This window comes from Quercus robur, chromosome 4 (genome assembly GCF_932294415.1).
Source record: "Quercus robur chromosome 4, dhQueRobu3.1, whole genome shotgun sequence".
In the NCBI taxonomy this organism is placed as follows: Eukaryota; Viridiplantae; Streptophyta; class Magnoliopsida; order Fagales; family Fagaceae; genus Quercus; species Quercus robur.
In genome coordinates, this window is record NC_065537.1 from 63,702,313 (window position 1) to 63,719,208 (window position 16,896).

Consider the following 16,896-nt stretch of genomic DNA (forward strand, 5'->3'; position numbering starts at 1 on the left):
TATTATTAAAGAGTTTTTAGAAAATAAGTTAAAACCCTAGCAATATATAGTCTAATTGAAATCAACATAATAATAGATATTTTGAGAGATGAGACTATTTAAAATACTAAAGTAGAGAATGTTTGACTATACAATTAAAGTAAGAGCTTAAGAATCTCTTTCATGTCAAATTTAAGCTTTATTTGGGATTATAATTTTTTTTATGTAGATATTTTGGCCAATAATAAAATTATTTAAATATTTCAGAGTTTAAATTTTATTTATTTTTGAGTAAACTAGACAATGGATCTGCAGTTTTTGCTAGGTTTGGTAATCTTTTTATATACACTTGTTGCGATAAGCCTAGATTGAAGCTGCAGATTTAGGTGTAATGGGTCAAGGGCCAGGTTTCAACACAGTTTTTGTATTAGGAAACCGTACCTGAGTTAATGGATTTGGGGAAAAACAAAAAGTCTATGAAGTATTGGTTTAGGTTTGAGGTCTGACAAGTAAAAAAAAGATAAAATAATAGTTGTTATTCCGTAAGGCACATGGCTTAGTACTTGGAGTTGTCATCATCTCAAAAGATGAAAATGGCGGCAAGTGGCAACGGAAAAGAAAAAAAAACGTGTACCTGAATAGGAGTCCACGTGCTACTCTTCTTTGACAAGTGACTTTTAGGGTATCTTTGGTTATAAAAATTAGGAAAAAGAAAATAGGGTAGAATATGGTATTTTTTATTTTTGATAAGAACATTTTTTATTGTTTGGTTAAGAAGAGAAAACAAGAGAGATAAAAAATAGAGGGGAAAATTTTCACTCCAGGCCTACTTTTTTTTATCCTCATAATTTGAGAGGAAAATAAAGAGGAAAAAGTGTTGAAATATGTACTTTACACAAATAATCTTAGTTTAAGTAGCATTTTTTTTTTCTTTCTTCTCTCTTCCTTAGGCAGCAATGTTGCCCCCTCTTTTTTTTTTTTTGGGCAATCACGTTGCCAATTGTCACTTTTTTTTCTTGGGAATTAACACCGCCTCTTTTTTTTCTAATTTTTTTTCTTTTGATTTTTTAGGGCTTGGTCATAATAGTTTATTTTTATTTTTATTGGATGTGATTTTTTTTGGAACATGTTTTTTATTTTTATAAAAAAATTTTGGGTGATTACTCTTTTTTGTGTGGTTATTTGTCACCTTTTTTTTTTTTTTTTTTTTTAATTTGGTATCATTCTTTAAAAAGGGTATATGAGTAAATTTATTCAAACTCATTTTTTTCATCCCTCTACTTTTTCACTCTCAACCAAACAAAAATGAGAGAAAATAAAATATTTTTTATCCTCCTACTTTTCCACCCCACCAACCAAATGGACCCTCACCCTTATGCATCCTATAGGTCTTATCCTAGGGTACTGTTAGTGGCAGAAAGTAAAGAAGATATATATGGTGAATATGTGAATTTTTGCATTGAGATAATAGTGGAAAATTATGGGTTATTTTTAATAGTCTCTTTTGGTCAGGTACCATTTTAAGTTTTTCTTGAATTATTTAATTATTGAGTATAGTGCCTGAAAATTGTTTTGGTAATATCTAAGGATTTTAGAGAAAGTGTTAGGGAGAAGATCTTTGTTGTGAGCTAGCTAAGGTTAGTAATCTTATCCGAATTGGTTTTATTTTGCATATTTTAACTACTAAAAATTGTTTACAGTTGTTACAATTTTATTTTAATTGTTTTAGCTACATTGATTTAAAGTAAAGAATAAAGAATTATGACAAATATATTTGATTTACTAAATATAAGATTTCATATATGTATTTGAATGAAATATATTTTTGTTTGAACTATGATTTGATATATATGATTTTAGACAATCTGACTATGTTTTGACTCTGATACCCAACCGATGGGGGTTATTTATTAATACTGAAACTAGTTCTATCTGAGGCATCACGAGTCTATCGTGTTTCTGGACCAAGCTAATGGGGAATATACATTAGCAAGGAACTAATTTCATCTGAATCTGATGCCCAATCACAGGGATATAGTGTGACCATAGTCGTAAAGATTGTTAAGAATATGAATTATGTTAAATATTTGAATTGTTCAAAGTCCTTGAAACTGCTTATGTGTTTTTGGAACCTATTGTAAATTATAATTTGATATATATGGAAAACTAATTCATTTCTAATTCATCTATGATATATTTGTAAGATTTAAAATATTTTATCTATATACAAATTTTTATTTTATAGATCTATTTGTTTGATAGAACTTTTTAGGACTTTGGTTACTTATTGAGTTGTCAACTCACCCCCTTCTTTCTCCTTTCAGATTTTGACCAAGAAGAGTAGCATGTGTTTGGGATTCCGTTGGGTTGTGCGTATAAGTGAAGTTTAGGAATCATTGGAATAAGATTTGGACTTTTAGGTTTAATATTGTCTTTTGTTCAGACTTTAGTCTTAAAGATTTAGTTTATTTTCTTTATGATGTTGGAAGATTATTATTTTGGAGATCCTTTGAGAATTGCATTATTGAAGACATTTTGGATTTATTAATGAAATTTTCTTTGAGGATAAATTCTTTAGTTTTTAAAAAGACCTTTCACACTTGTAAGTTGTAAACTTTATAAATGTGTGGTTGTTGTCATGTGCCTAGCTTTTACTCGGATTTGGGACGTGACAAGTTGTGTTGTGCAACTTGTGTTTGCCCACTCTATCATATTTACCACGCCAAATTAGCCAACCCAAACAATACATGGAAGTTTATTCCTGTTCTTATTCTTATTCTTACAAAGAAAATAGCACTTCCTAAGTCTAACACACAATAAATTTCATTATTTTTTTTCATAATTACTAAGATGACTCATGTGATGTCTATACAATAAAAGCACAAATAATCACATGTAAATGTGATATTGTATGAATTACAATACATTATTTTAGATGAAATAAAAATAAATAAATAAATTGTTCAATTTATTATCTTTAGCATTGTTGATACTCTAATTTCATAAGTTGTGTCATCATGCTCGTTACCTTCGAATAAAAATTTCTAACTCATTTTTTGTAGTCCACTTTATTTTTTACCAATTACAATTAGCTACAACTTTCTTTTACTCTCCTTGTAAAATATCTAAAGTTAAAAATAAATAAATTAATCATTTAGCATACCATAATCGGCGGAATTCAAAAAATAGGAAAATAAAAATTTGTATTCTCTACTTTCATCACTCGAAAGATTTGGACAATTATCAAATTCGGTAAGTTGTATCGTGTTTGCTCATGGTTTTCATCAAGCAAATAAACTTAATAAATCCAACACTTAAAAAGAGTAACAGTTAGAGACATTTTTTTTTTACCCTTTTTTTTTTCTCGTTATTCATGATTGCTAATATGACCACTTATGATAATAATGTCATTTTCATCTAAATTCATCATTAATATAACTTTTATTATCATGCATTAATCACAATATATTATATCAATACTGAAAAACAAAAATGTTCTAAACTTAGTTATACTCAAAAGTTCCATTTTGAACCCATGCATGAAAAGTTTCAAAAATGGTGTTTGATCTCTTCCATTCCATATATGAGATGAGGGTCGAGTTTAAGGGGTCTTTTGATCACTTTAGTAGGTGAGATGCGAGTCATGTGTATACGGCAAATACTAATGTACAAAATCAGTTTTAAAAGATAGACCGTGTGTAACCAATATGAAATTGCACCTTGTGAATGACTGTCACAGATAGACCAAATGGTGTTTTCAAAGAGTCCATCACATTGGTCGGCGTTCCAGCTCGAAGAGCGACAAAATTGACCTTCCTAGGTTCAAGATATACATGTGCGCTAAACAAACTCCAAACATTATGGTTTCAGTTCACCTCGTGTTTGTCATTCATCCCAATAAAAAATGTTTTGGGAAATGTTACACATGAATTAGATTAATGGCCAAAATTGGAACATACATCTTTCACCCAAAAGTTCTAGCTGAAACTATTCAGCGATACGCCCCTATTTTGAAACTCGATTTTTAGAAAATCGAGTTATAAACAAATCAAACTTCTCGAGTTACATGAATTAGATTAATGGCCAAAATGGAGATATATCCCTTTCGCCCAAAAGTTCTAGCTGAAACTATCCAGTGATAGGCCCTTGTTTTGAAACTCAATTTTCTAAAAATTGAGTTTCAATGTAAAACTCGATTTTTAGAAAATCTAATTATAGGAAAATCAAACTAAAAAATAAAAATAAAATAAAAAAATTGTGGAACTCAAGTTCCTTACTGAAACTCGATTTAAAAAAAATTGAGTTTCAAAACAGGGGCATATCGCTAGATAGTTTCAGAAATGAGGCATTTTCTGGAACTTTTGGGCGAAAGGGATTTATCCCCATTTTGGCTTTCGGAGAAATTGCTAATCATAGATTATTAGAGGTGTTTGGTTCGCTGTGATTTATTTTTGATGTGATGCACATTATGATAATGTAACAATAAGATTTTCCGTTTATTTTATTTTTTCTAACATTACCATAATTTAAAATTACAAAATATATCACATTATCTTAATTTTTATCACCTTCCTGAACAATATAATGTTGTATTCTTGTATTGAGATTATATTAATATAATATTATAATAACGTAATATTATAACGTAATGTAACATCACGGCAAACTAAATACCCCCATAGTGTAAGCTTGTAATCATACATAAATCTATCATGGTTGCCGGGGATTTCAACTTTCAAGCACGTTCCATGGAAAGCCACAAAATTGTCTCTTAGATTTCCTAGGAAAGCGACAATATTGTTTGCATTTGCATGTGCGCTATAGAGAAACTCATATGAGTTACAGATACAACTCAAATGGTTCGTTTGGATTGAGGAAGAGGGAGGGGGAGTAGAGCAGAGTAGAGTAGATTTAGCACAAAATTGACTTATTTTTAGCCAACATTACTCCACTCCCCCTCCTTCCCCCCTCCATCCAAACATGCCAAAAAAGACATAATAAAAAGAAGGGGGGGGGGGGGGGTTCGGAGATGTTACACATAAATTAGATTAATCATACATAAGCCTGACTTTCGGAGAAGTTACTATGTATATATGGATTACTTGTTAATCATCTGCTTCTTTACTTCTTTAGTCTAAATATCTCAAGCTTCAATAGAATTTTTAGTGCCTATCTATTACTTAGAGCTCCTATGTTCAAAAGAATTAGTATGAGCAATTCATATTTTATCAAATCACTATCATTTAAACATTTTTTTTTCTTTAACATTTTTTCTGAATGTAAGGAGAGGATTTGACCCAATTTCTATATAGCAACTAGTTGTAGACTTATGGAATGCACGGAAAAATTTTATATGATTATTTTTTATTGGATAATTATTAAATTATTATATTAGATTGTATATTTTTTAGAAGTAAATATGTGTTATTTGAAATTATGTTTTAAATTAGAAGTTTTTTGTAGTGTAACATAATATATTTTGTAGTAACATATTATATAAAAAGAGATATGTATGAAAACACAATGCAATGAAAAGAAAAAAAAATTTATAGTGTGAGAGCTATTAGACCAAGTTGTAACAATCTATAATATGTTAATTACTATACAGATGTATGCAAATCAACTCTTATAGGTATATTTTTTTCTAAAATATAAACTGGCATCTCTTTCTTTCTCATAATCAATAAATTATACATCATAAAGTGGAAATATAAAATAAAATAAAATGCAACAAAATCTTTTTTCATCAAATGAACATATAAATAAATCCCGCAATATATAACTTTTCAAATTCATAAACCACATGATTACTTAGATTATATGGTAAAATAAGACGAACATATTCATCATCACATTGCAATATCATGTAGATATAATTATATTAAATAACTTTTTTCTATCTAGTCTCATAAACCAAAATACCATCTATATTGCTAATAAGATCTTTAGAGATATATAACAGAGAATTCTTAGTTTGAACAGTTGATTTATATATATATATATATATATATATATATACAGAGAGAGAGAGAGAGAGAGAGAGAGAGAGAGAGAGAGAGAGAGAGAGAGGTGTTTGTTTCAAGTTAAACCTAGTGTAACTTTAAGCAATGTTACACCATTCAAAATTTTTTAGGGTAAATTACAATTTATTCACCTGTGGTTTGATCAAAATTTAAGTTGCCTACCTGTGGTTTAAAATTTGACATTTTACCCACTAACTGAGGTTTGACTGAAATTTAAGTTGCCTATATGTGGTTTGAAATCTCATGATGCAAGTGTTCCACTAGATTCATTTTGATCTTATTTGATTTTCTACTTTTATGTTTTTTTGGGTTTTTGGAGGAGAAAGACATAAAAATGAAGCAAAATTACACATTTAGCCATATTTTTAACGGAAATGGGTTATTGAACTCTAACTTAGTAACCTCAGGTAAGTAAAGTGTCAAATTTCAAACCATGGGTAGGTAACTTAAATTTCGGCCAAACCATAAGTGGGTATGTTGTAATTTGCCCTTTTTTTTAATTGGATGCGAATTTTGACAAATTAATCATTAAATTACTTTATCTTCATATATTCTCCATGTTTGCAAAAGTTCAAGGTGATCAAAGATTAACAGTCATATTATTAATCAATTGTTTAAATTCAAATTTTTGTAGGTTAAAATAATGCATAGAATTTTAGTTCATGGATCGAATAGTAAATAACATCCAATTGACAAGAAAATTGGCATGAATGTTAAAAATATATTGAACATGTAATTCAAAAGTGAGATTTTCAAAATATGAATTATATAACAAGTTTTTGGGTGATATAACATTACTAAGAGTTACACCGAGTGTAATTTGATATATATATATATAAACCACCCAACTCAAGCTTCTATTAGAGGATAGAATTGATAACTTTAATACATAAATTTGGCAAATGATTGAATAGTATACTACCTTCAACTTGGTGAGATTGAGATATTATTTTATAGGGAGTTTACATGTTCAACCAAGAGGAATTAATCAAGGAACTTTTAATTACTATCAACTATGTTAGTTCATTCTTTGTTTTTCATGGTTTCTCACTTTTCATAATGAAAATGGCATTGACATATTTAAACTACTAAAATTATAGAGTAGTATTCAAAATTGTTCAATACATTATTTTTCAAAACTTTGTACAAATGAATTCTTCTTTCTATTCAATGTTTTGTACATACTTATGGAATTTAAAAGTTCATTATCCATTAACGCTTTCTAGGAGATGTGAGAGTTATATGATGTAACTCTTTAGGTGACAGCCACTTTCAAACTTGTGTGATGAATAATGTAGAAATTTTGATTGATTACTCTCTACATATCACCTTTTACGTATCTCATACACTTACTAGTTGCACACACCACAAGTAAATCTTTGCTAAGTTTTGTACATGAGATTGTGTGTAAACTAGTTTGGCCATCCAAGATTATACACTGTGATGTTTGATGCAAAATTCTTTGAGGGTTGGTTTAAATTTTGAGAAGAAAAATCTAAAACTTTGTTTTTGAAACTTAAGTTGAAGATTATGTGTTTTGAAAAACTTTTGGAATCATTTACATGCATTTCATGTCATGAAAAATCTTTTGAAAAATGATTTTGCAGAAAAATTTCTGGTTTTTCAAAAAATTCTGTTTTTCAAAGTCTCGATCGATCGAATTTGTTTTTCGATCAATCGAAATTTTCCATGTTTTTGAAGTTTGCTCTTGGGCTACTTCAATTGATGTTCGATCAATGCTCAATCAATCGAAATTGGAAAATTTTTAGTTTTTAAATTTTTGACCAAATTTTTTTTTTCATGCATCATTTGTGGTTAGAATTCACATGCATAGCATTGTTTTTTGTATCCATCTTTCAGTTTTGCAGTCATATCTCTCATTGTTTTCACACATAACATGCACACTTTGCTAAATTGGGTACTCAACTTGATTTAAAAATTGATTGATTAATTTTTGAGTCCTTTGTACATTTTAGTATATGCTATTTTTTATGAATGAACTGCAGAAAATATTTTTCTTAAGAGATATTATGGATAATCAATGTACAAATATTTTTTCTACTCATGCAACTGTTTATGGGCCACATAGTGTCAAGAGAAACAGTAATAGTGTAGCTCATAATTTGGCGAGACATGCTATAAGCATACCAGATTTTCAAGTATGGATGGAAGATGTACCTTCTCATATTGTGTCGGTTTTACATTCGGATGTAACTCATTTACATTAATAAAAGTACTCAAGTTCTTTCTAAAAAAAAAAATTTTTTTTGCATATTTTGAAGAAATTACAATCAAATTTGGTACGGAATTAAAGCCAACAAAGGCTAGTTGGAAATCACAACTTTACTTATATTATGACTTGTATTACTATGAATATTTTCATAAAGGGGTTAAATGTTTAGATAATAAAGTCTTGAGATATAATTTATTAATAAGACTTAGAGTGTAATTATATTTATACAGTGGTATTAAATAAAATTAATGGTAACTTTGGACTTGTCAAGAATTGATAGATAAGCTCAAAGCCCATTGGAGCTAAAGCTTTATTTGTCCCTTTTGGTCCCACTCTAAACCATACACTAAAGCCTAATTGGGCTGGGCCAAAAAACTAACTTAATTAGATAATCAATTGTTTATTTAATAAGAGTTATTAAATAAAGTAACTGCCAAGTGTAGTTAAAGATATATACGTATGATTAAAAGAGAAACATACAGATTTCTCAAGACACTCTATTATATTCTCTTAAACAAGTATGTATAGAACTAATTAAGAGAACACACATCTTGGGCATATGTGGAATTGGGGTGAAGATTGAAAGTCTTCCCAAGTTCAATCTTCATTTGTTTTGAATTTCACTGCATCAAAGTATGCCTTCCTATTCTTTGTTTCTAAAATACAGACGTTCTATGTTATCTCACATGAATGAAGTAGACCTGTTTATTTGTATGAGATGCAAAACAATGTTTTCCAACAATACCAACAAAGGAAATGAAAGAGACAATGGGGCACAGTTTGTATGCTAGCTAGTGGAAGCCTTTGTACTCCAACTCCGATGATATATCATACCCTCAGACCTCAATAATGAGTGGAAAGAACAAAGAAACAATACCATAAATAAAAATAAAAAATAAAAAAGAAGAAGGAAACAATGAAAATTTATTAGATAGTCTGGGAATATAATATCTTCCTCTCACATGAGGTGGACTCCATGGTGAGTAGGACTCACCCCTATGTGAAAGTGAGGGAATATACTGCTAGAGTACCCAATAATAACCCTGAAACAATAGCCTAAAGTGTCCCACACATTTCACAGAAACATCCAAGGTTTTGAAATTCGAGAACAAAAGAAAACCACATACAGGTGTGAAACCTTTTAAATTTTTATTACTCCCCTCTTTTTCCCTTAAGATTTAAAAAAAAAAAAAAAAAAAACTTTTTCCCTTAAGTTGTTTCGTACTTATTTGCTGTTTATATAATAATAATAAAAATATCACATTTTTGTCAACTAAATTTAAAATTCACTCACATAAAAAATTGTGTAAATATACACTAAGAGCATCTCCAATCGAAAATTCTATCCCATCTTATTACCATCTCAAAAAGTTACTTTATCAATTATATAATACAATTTTACTATACTCTCAACATCCCAACTTTTATTTTCTTATTTTACTCATTAAAATAATATTTCTACACAATAAAATAATATATTTCACAATCACCATCATTTACAATACAACATATTATTTATTCTTTCTCTCTCTTTCTTTCTGTTCAAGAACCACAATCACCACCATCGCCGCACTACACACACCTGACACCACCACCACCACCACCACCACCACTAGCAACCCATAATCTACCGTCAACACCAAAAACAAAAACAAAAAAAACCCAGACCATCAACACCACCCTCTCCGACCATCAACACCACAAAAAAAAAAAAAAAAAAAAAAAAAAAAACACACACACACAGACACACACACAGAGCAACCCATGATCAAACCCATTCAAAAAAAATTACTATTCAAGCCATCGGAGCTCCGATTCAAACCTTTGTTAAACCCATTCAAACCCATTGGAGCCATCACCAGCAAACCCACACCGCTGCACCACCAGACCCATACTGCTACATCCACTGGCCACGCCGTTGCCCACCAAAATCACACCTATTGAAATCAACCCACCACCACCCATCGACCGAAAACCCACACCCAGACAGATCACAACCCACCTAACCCACACAACCCATGCGACCCAACACTAACCCATCGCGATCTCCATCGCTAACCACTACGAAGCCACACAATCTTCACCCACAAACACAACAAAAATTTATGAAAACTGGATTTCTAAATTCGCCGCTGGGTAGCTCGATTTTGTTGAAGCTCGAAGGAAGTGGATTCACCTCTGGGAAGTTTGAAGGAAGTTGATTTTGTTGACCCACGTGGAGAAGGAAAAACAAAAGAGAGAGAGAGAGTTTTGCCGAAGAAGGAAAAACGCGGAGACCCACCACCGATGCCCCGTCAGAATCACTATCGGAGCCATTTGAGCCATCTGATTCCACCGTTGTCAAAACCCACGGGGTCTTGGGTCTGAAGAAAGTAGAGAGCAGATGAGAAAGAGAGAAGGAAGAGAGAGAAAAGAAGAAAAATAATGAGAGAGGAGAGAGAAATTCCCGGGTTAAAAAGGGAAAGAGAGAGTATTAAAAAATTATTTTTTTTATCCCATTAAGCTACAGTACCATCTTACATTTAAGATCGTACTGTAGCTCTATGCCAAAAATATTTAGCCTTTCCCAAGTTTAGCCTTCTAGTTGCTGAGCATTTTTTGGACCTGAATGCCAAATGTATCTTACATTTGGCATATGGTATACCCATTGTTAATGCTCTAATACTATTCATTTTATATTTAATTTTATATTCTTTTTTTATATATCCTAAAAATAAAGGAATAGATTAAATGATAGTTGTTGTATACAAAGAAAAAGAAACAATTAAGAAAAATGGATATTTTAATGAAATGCAATATAAAATAAATATTCTTCTAAGGATTTAGACCCTCGGAAAGTACATTACGTTCAACCTGATTTATTAGTCAAGTAGTTACTTAGGTTAATTATTCAGATCTAGGTTAAACATTTATCACATATAACAAATACAGTGGAAAAGTAAAAGCCACAAAATGTGACAACCTAGGAAAACCAATAAAACTAGGAATGACAACGAGTCGAGTTTGGGACAAGTTTCTTTATCCCTGAACCTGTCCCGCCACCTGAAACCCAAACCCACAGTTTAATGGGTCAGGGAAGGAGAATTAGGATTGGAGAGAAGCAGCAAGAGGTGTTAGCAAAACTCTTTTTCTTCGTGACAAAGGATTCTATTTTTCCGCTGCAGCAACTGGGTCCCATTACACAACGGTGTTTGGAATCAATATCATCATGCTATGAATAAAATGGGAGATTCTAGCCTTTTGCCCTTAATTTTTAAAAAATTTAGCAATATGCCCCTATTTCGTAACTATATAGGGATATGCCCTTGTTTCGATACTCGATTACCTTAAAATCGAGTTTCAATGAAATACTCAATTCGTAGAAAATCGAGTTATGCCCAATAAAACTACAACAACAAAAAAAATGCATGGAACTCGATCTTAGGGAAGTCAAGTTCCAAAATGCCGCTATAGGGCTTTAAAACGTCACTATAGGGCTTAAAAACGCCACTATAGGGCTCCTTGAACCTAGAATGGGGACTTATAAAAATTTTTGCAGGAAAACGCTGCTATAGGGATTTAAAACGTCACTATAGGGCTTAAAAACGCCACTATAGGGCTCCATGAATTGGGGATTACACTTGTAAAATTTTTTTTTGCAGGAAAAGGCCGCTATAGGGTTTTTAAACGTCACTTTAGGGCTTAAAAACGCCATTATAGGCCTCCTTGAATATGGGGTAATTACACTTATAAAATTTTTTTTGCATGCAACTCGATTTCCTGAAAGTCAAGTTCCATGCATTTTTTTTTTTTTTTTTTTTTTTTTTTTTTTTTTTAAGTTTGATTCGACATAACTCGATTTTCTACAAATCGAGTATTTAATTGAACTCGATTTTAGGGTAATCGAGTATCGAAACAGGGGCGCGCCCTATATAGTTTGCAAACAAGGGCATTTTGCCAATTTTTTAAAAAATTAAGGGTAAAATGCCAAAATCCCCGAATAAAATGACAAACGAGACCCGAGAGAAGAGACCAAAATAAAAGTGCACTGATCTTAAAAAATTTAATGGATAGTTGTCACAGTTCGTATTGGTCTTGGAAAGAATGAGCAAAACAAGTGAACCTAAACGCTCTGTTTGTTTCAATGTAAGATATTTTTAGGAAAATATTTTCCAATTTTAACGTGTTTATTTTGCAGTAAATATTTTCAGTCAACCAAATCAATCTAAACAAATTTGTGTAAAATATTTTACGCTTAAAATTTTGGAAAAACATTTTACATTTACTACTTCCTCACACCCCGACACTTATCACTCCGCACTTTTGCGCTAAAACTCTCTTCTCATATATCTCTCCAAAAAAAACCCAGCCACCCTCTCAGATTTCTCTCCCAAAAACCCAGCCACCTTCGGTCCCCTCTCCCTCCAATCTCTGGCTTCAAGGTCCAAGACACCACCGGCCAACTCCAGCTTCCGCCGGCGCTGCCCATCACCGGCAAAACCAGGTACTTTTCTGCCTTTTTAGATTAGATTTCTCCTTTTCTTTTCGTTTTTCTTCATCTCTAACCCTTCTCTGGGTTTTCTGTTCGATCTGGTGTGTCGTATGGTTTTGTTTCTGGGTTGTCTCTAACCCTTCTCTGGATTTTTGTGTTTCTGGGTTTTTCAGTTGAATCAACCACATGACTATATTGAGTGTTAACTTTTCTAAAGACAATTAAGTTCAATGATTTGGTTCATTGGCCAATGCAATGTAACAATATTGTGTTCGATTATGTAACTTTTTTGATTTTTTATTTATTATTTATTTTTTTTTATAATCTGCAATGTATTACTTAAAATTTGCAATGTTTTCGTGTTTCTGGGTTTTTTATTTTTGATAATTTGCAATGTTCTGTTGATTTTTAGTTTTTTTGATAATCTGCAAGAGTAAGGATGTTGGAACAGGGAGTGAGCAGAGCCCACTGGCAGGGGAGGTTGGGGCTATTGATTTTTAGTTAATACTATGTGCATGCCTGTTTGAAATTTTCAATCTAAAAATGGATTGGTGATCAGTGGGGTTAGAGTACAACTGATTTAGGCAAATATATGGGTTTTTTTTTTTTTTTTTTTTTTTTTTTTTTGAAGCATTTATAATAGAAACATTTGCTTCCATTTATTCTTTGATTTTGTACGTTTTGTTAGCAACTGGATGTGTGTTATATAATTGGTTTTGCATTGTTCTGGGCATGGTTGTTAAACTGGATGATTGCTTGATTTTGGGTTTGCGATAAAATATAAATCTAGTGGCTTTTGTAACAATTCTGAGATTTTGGGTTTTGCTATGTTTTGTATATGATTGGCCACAAGAGTAGGTTATAATTGATTTGTTCTTAAATGGGCTAGCTTACTTTTCTCAACTGTGGTTTTATGTTCATTTCTTAGTAAATATATGTAATGTGAAGGATTCATTGGTTAAGGGTAATGTGGTTGTGATATTTTAAAGGATACAAGGCCATCACAAAATCTAAAACCACTCACCTTTGATCACTTATTTGGTTGTTTCCTCTGCATTTTGGTTGTGTGGTTGGCTTTTTCTATTTTGTTTTAGTTTTGTGTGGCTAAAGAAAAGTTAAAAGAGCCCATTATCTTGGTTTTGTTATGTAGATGGATAACCAAAAAATTCAAGTAGCAGTTCTTGCCACAGTTGCATCTATCCTCGTTGTGGGAGCTATAATATTAGAAGATATTAGGTCTAGGAGATTTATAATTAGGCAACCTCGTGTGAACCGGGATTATGAAAGAGAAGGTTTTATAAGTGATATTCTTCATCGAGGTGACGCACGTTGCAGTTTTATGATAAGAATGAGACTTGTAGCTTTCTATGAATTATGTAGAATTCTTGTTGAGAGAAATTTGGTACGTGAGACTATCTACATGTCTGTTACAGAGCAAGTGTTGATGTTTTTGCATATTATTGGCCATAATGTTAGGTTTCGAGTCGTTGCTACCAGGTTCCATAGATCGATTGAGACAGCTTATCGATATTTTAAAATTGTCCTTAAAGCAGTTTTGCAGTTATATAGGCATGTTGTTAGATTATCTAACAACTCTACACCCCCAGTGATAAGGAATAGTAGAAGGTTTTATCCTTACTTTAAGGTAAACTTTTCAAATTTTGTTTGTTGTTTTTTTATTTGTTAGGTGATTTTTGAAATGAACATTACTTAATATTAGTCATCATTAGGATTGTGTGGGAGCAATTGATGGAACTCATGTCCGTGCATTTGTTCCAATTGAAATCCAAGGAAGGTTTCGTGGTCGAAAGGGGGGGACAACACAAAATGTGTTAGCTTCAGTTTCGTTTGACTTAAGATTCACCTATATGTTAGCTGGTTGGGAAGGCAGTGCTCATGATTCTCGTATTTTAAATGATGCACTTAGTAGACCAAGGGGACTTAAAATTCCAGAAGGTATTATATAGATAACTAGCCTTTATGTTTGGTTTTATGTTGGAATTTTTTTTTAAAAAAAATTGATTCATAATTTGAAGGTAAATATTATCTTGGTGATGCCGGTTATGGAAATAGACCTGGAATCTTGTCTCCTTATCGAAGTATTCGATATCATTTGAAAGAGTTTCGTGATCATCCACCTGAAAATGCAAAAGAATTATTCAACCTTCGTCATTCTTCGTTGCGAACTACCATTGAGCGAGGGTTTGGAGTTATAAAAAAACGTTTTCATGTCTTGGATGCAGAACCATTTTGGTCTTTTAATACACAAGTGAATGTAGTTTTAGCATGTGGTGTTATTCACAATCACATCATGGGGGTTGATCCTAATGACCCAATTATGCAAGATGGAACATTTGAGACAGAGTCTAGTGATCGAGTCCAACCTAGCCGACGCGAAGCTATAGTGGAAAGTAGAGAATGGAATAATAAGAGGGATGAGATATGTCAAGCAATGTGGGCTGACTACATAATTAGGTGACATGCATAAATTTGTTCAGTCCAAACTGTTTGGAGTTATTTGTTGATGATGTATTACAGCTTTCTATGATTAGGTGCTGTCAACTTTATTTGGCTTTGTATTTGGTTGCTAACAGAGCATAAGTGGATATCTTGTATACTTTTTAAAATGTAATAATTGAATATTTTTGTGGGGAAACAGTTAAAATTGTTATTTGGTTCCTCAAGTTCAAGTCAACATGGCATTGCATTGTTTTTTGATGATGAATTTTTTGTTCCATAGTTTCTGTTTTTATTTTTGTAATAATGTTTTATATTGTTATTATCATAATGATTGTGATTCATTAGATTGTCCTTTTGACTATAGCAATGTCCAAGAATAAGGGGAAAGAACCAGGATCTCAACTTAGGTGGACACAACCAATGTGTGATATGCTGTTTAAAATGTTGGTTGTTGAGGCTGAACAAGGCAACAAGCCCTCAAACAAATATAAGCCTCAATCCCTTGACAAAGTGGCAAAAGAAATTGGTGTGAAGTTTAATGTAGAGTGTCATGCATCACATGTGCATAACCGTCTTCGTACTGTTAGAAAAGAGTGGAAACTCATTCAGGATATTCGAAAAAAAAGTGGATTTGGTTGGGATGATAATTTGAAAATGATCACATGTGACAAGCAAACTTATGATGCTGAAGTGCTAGTATGAAATTTATATAAATGAGCTTCATTTTATACATTTATTATATTAAATCATCCAATTTATTGACATTGTCATATTTCTTTGAACAGGCTCATCCCGCTCATGCGCCTTATTTAAATAAAAAAATTGAACAGTATGATGAGATGGCTATTGTTGTTGGTAAGGACATGGCAACTGGTGGCTTTTCAAAGCAATGGAGTGAACATTCTCCATTGGTTGAAAATGAGACCCCACAAAATGACATCCAAAATCCATAATTTGAAGGTGACACTGATACATTGCCAAAAGATGCCCATGAAGCTTCCAATGGAACTTCATCTAAGGGAAGGAGCCATAGAAAGAGAACTTATGCAGCTATGAATGAAGATAGTCCTTTTAGTGAGATGACTGAACAACTCAAAGAGATTGCAGTAGCTGTTACAGCTCTGAGTCATGGCCCAGTTAATACAAATGAGCTTCATAAAGTAGTGATGAATGTTGAAGGCTTTGAAGAAGACATGCTTGATGAAGCTTTTGATCATTTGGTTAATGATGAAAAGGCAGGAAGGGCCTTTATGGCTAAAAATGATAGGATGAGAAAGCTTTGGTTGGAGAAATTTTTCAACAAAACCTTCTAACTTGAAGTTGCTAGATACGTTGTGTGAAACATGTTAGTGGTACCATCGTATTCTTTAGGTTATTAATAATTATGGAACACTGATTGACATGTTTTGGAGTTATTATGGAATAATGTTATTTTTTGGATTCATTAGTATTTTGATAATGTTATATTTTTTCCAGATATATTTTGCAAGTTCTGCTGTATTGTTTGGGAAATATTCTGCAGGTTCTTTCATTTTGAAATAGGCCATTAAGGACAAGATACTCTCCTTGGATTACCTGAACTATCAAGTTGAAATATTGACTGTTGATTCTGAGCTTTTATTTAACAATGGGGTGATTGTTAAATGAAAATACTAACAGATTCTCTCCCTCTCTTCTTTACTACTGCTTTATTAATTTTTGTAGGCCATTGAGTTGGTTGCAGAAAATTT

The 16,896-nt window shown here is 31.9% G+C and overlaps 1 protein-coding gene across 1 annotated transcript; it reads left to right on the forward strand.

Annotated features, from left to right (window-relative positions):
* The first annotated feature begins 13,856 nt into the window (after positions 1–13,856).
* LOC126722382 (protein ALP1-like) lies at positions 13,857–15,185 on the forward strand. The gene is made up of 3 exons (XM_050425543.1): positions 13,857–14,351; positions 14,437–14,662; positions 14,743–15,185. Exons 1-3 carry the CDS (start codon positions 13,857–13,859, stop codon positions 15,183–15,185), a joined length of 1,164 nt encoding a protein of 387 aa, XP_050281500.1.
* Positions 15,186–16,896: the final 1,711 nt, after the last annotated feature.

Excerpts from the sequence above, each read along its gene's own strand:
- LOC126722382 (XM_050425543.1), top strand. The coding sequence starts at position 13,857 with ATGGATAACCAAAAAATTCAAGTAGCAGTTCTTGCCACAGTTGCATCT. Across the intron at positions 14,352-14,436 it reads GGTTTTATCCTTACTTTAAG|GATTGTGTGGGAGCAATTGA; the intron begins GTAAACTTTTCA and ends AGTCATCATTAG. Across the intron at positions 14,663-14,742 it reads GGGACTTAAAATTCCAGAAG|GTAAATATTATCTTGGTGAT; the intron begins GTATTATATAGA and ends CATAATTTGAAG.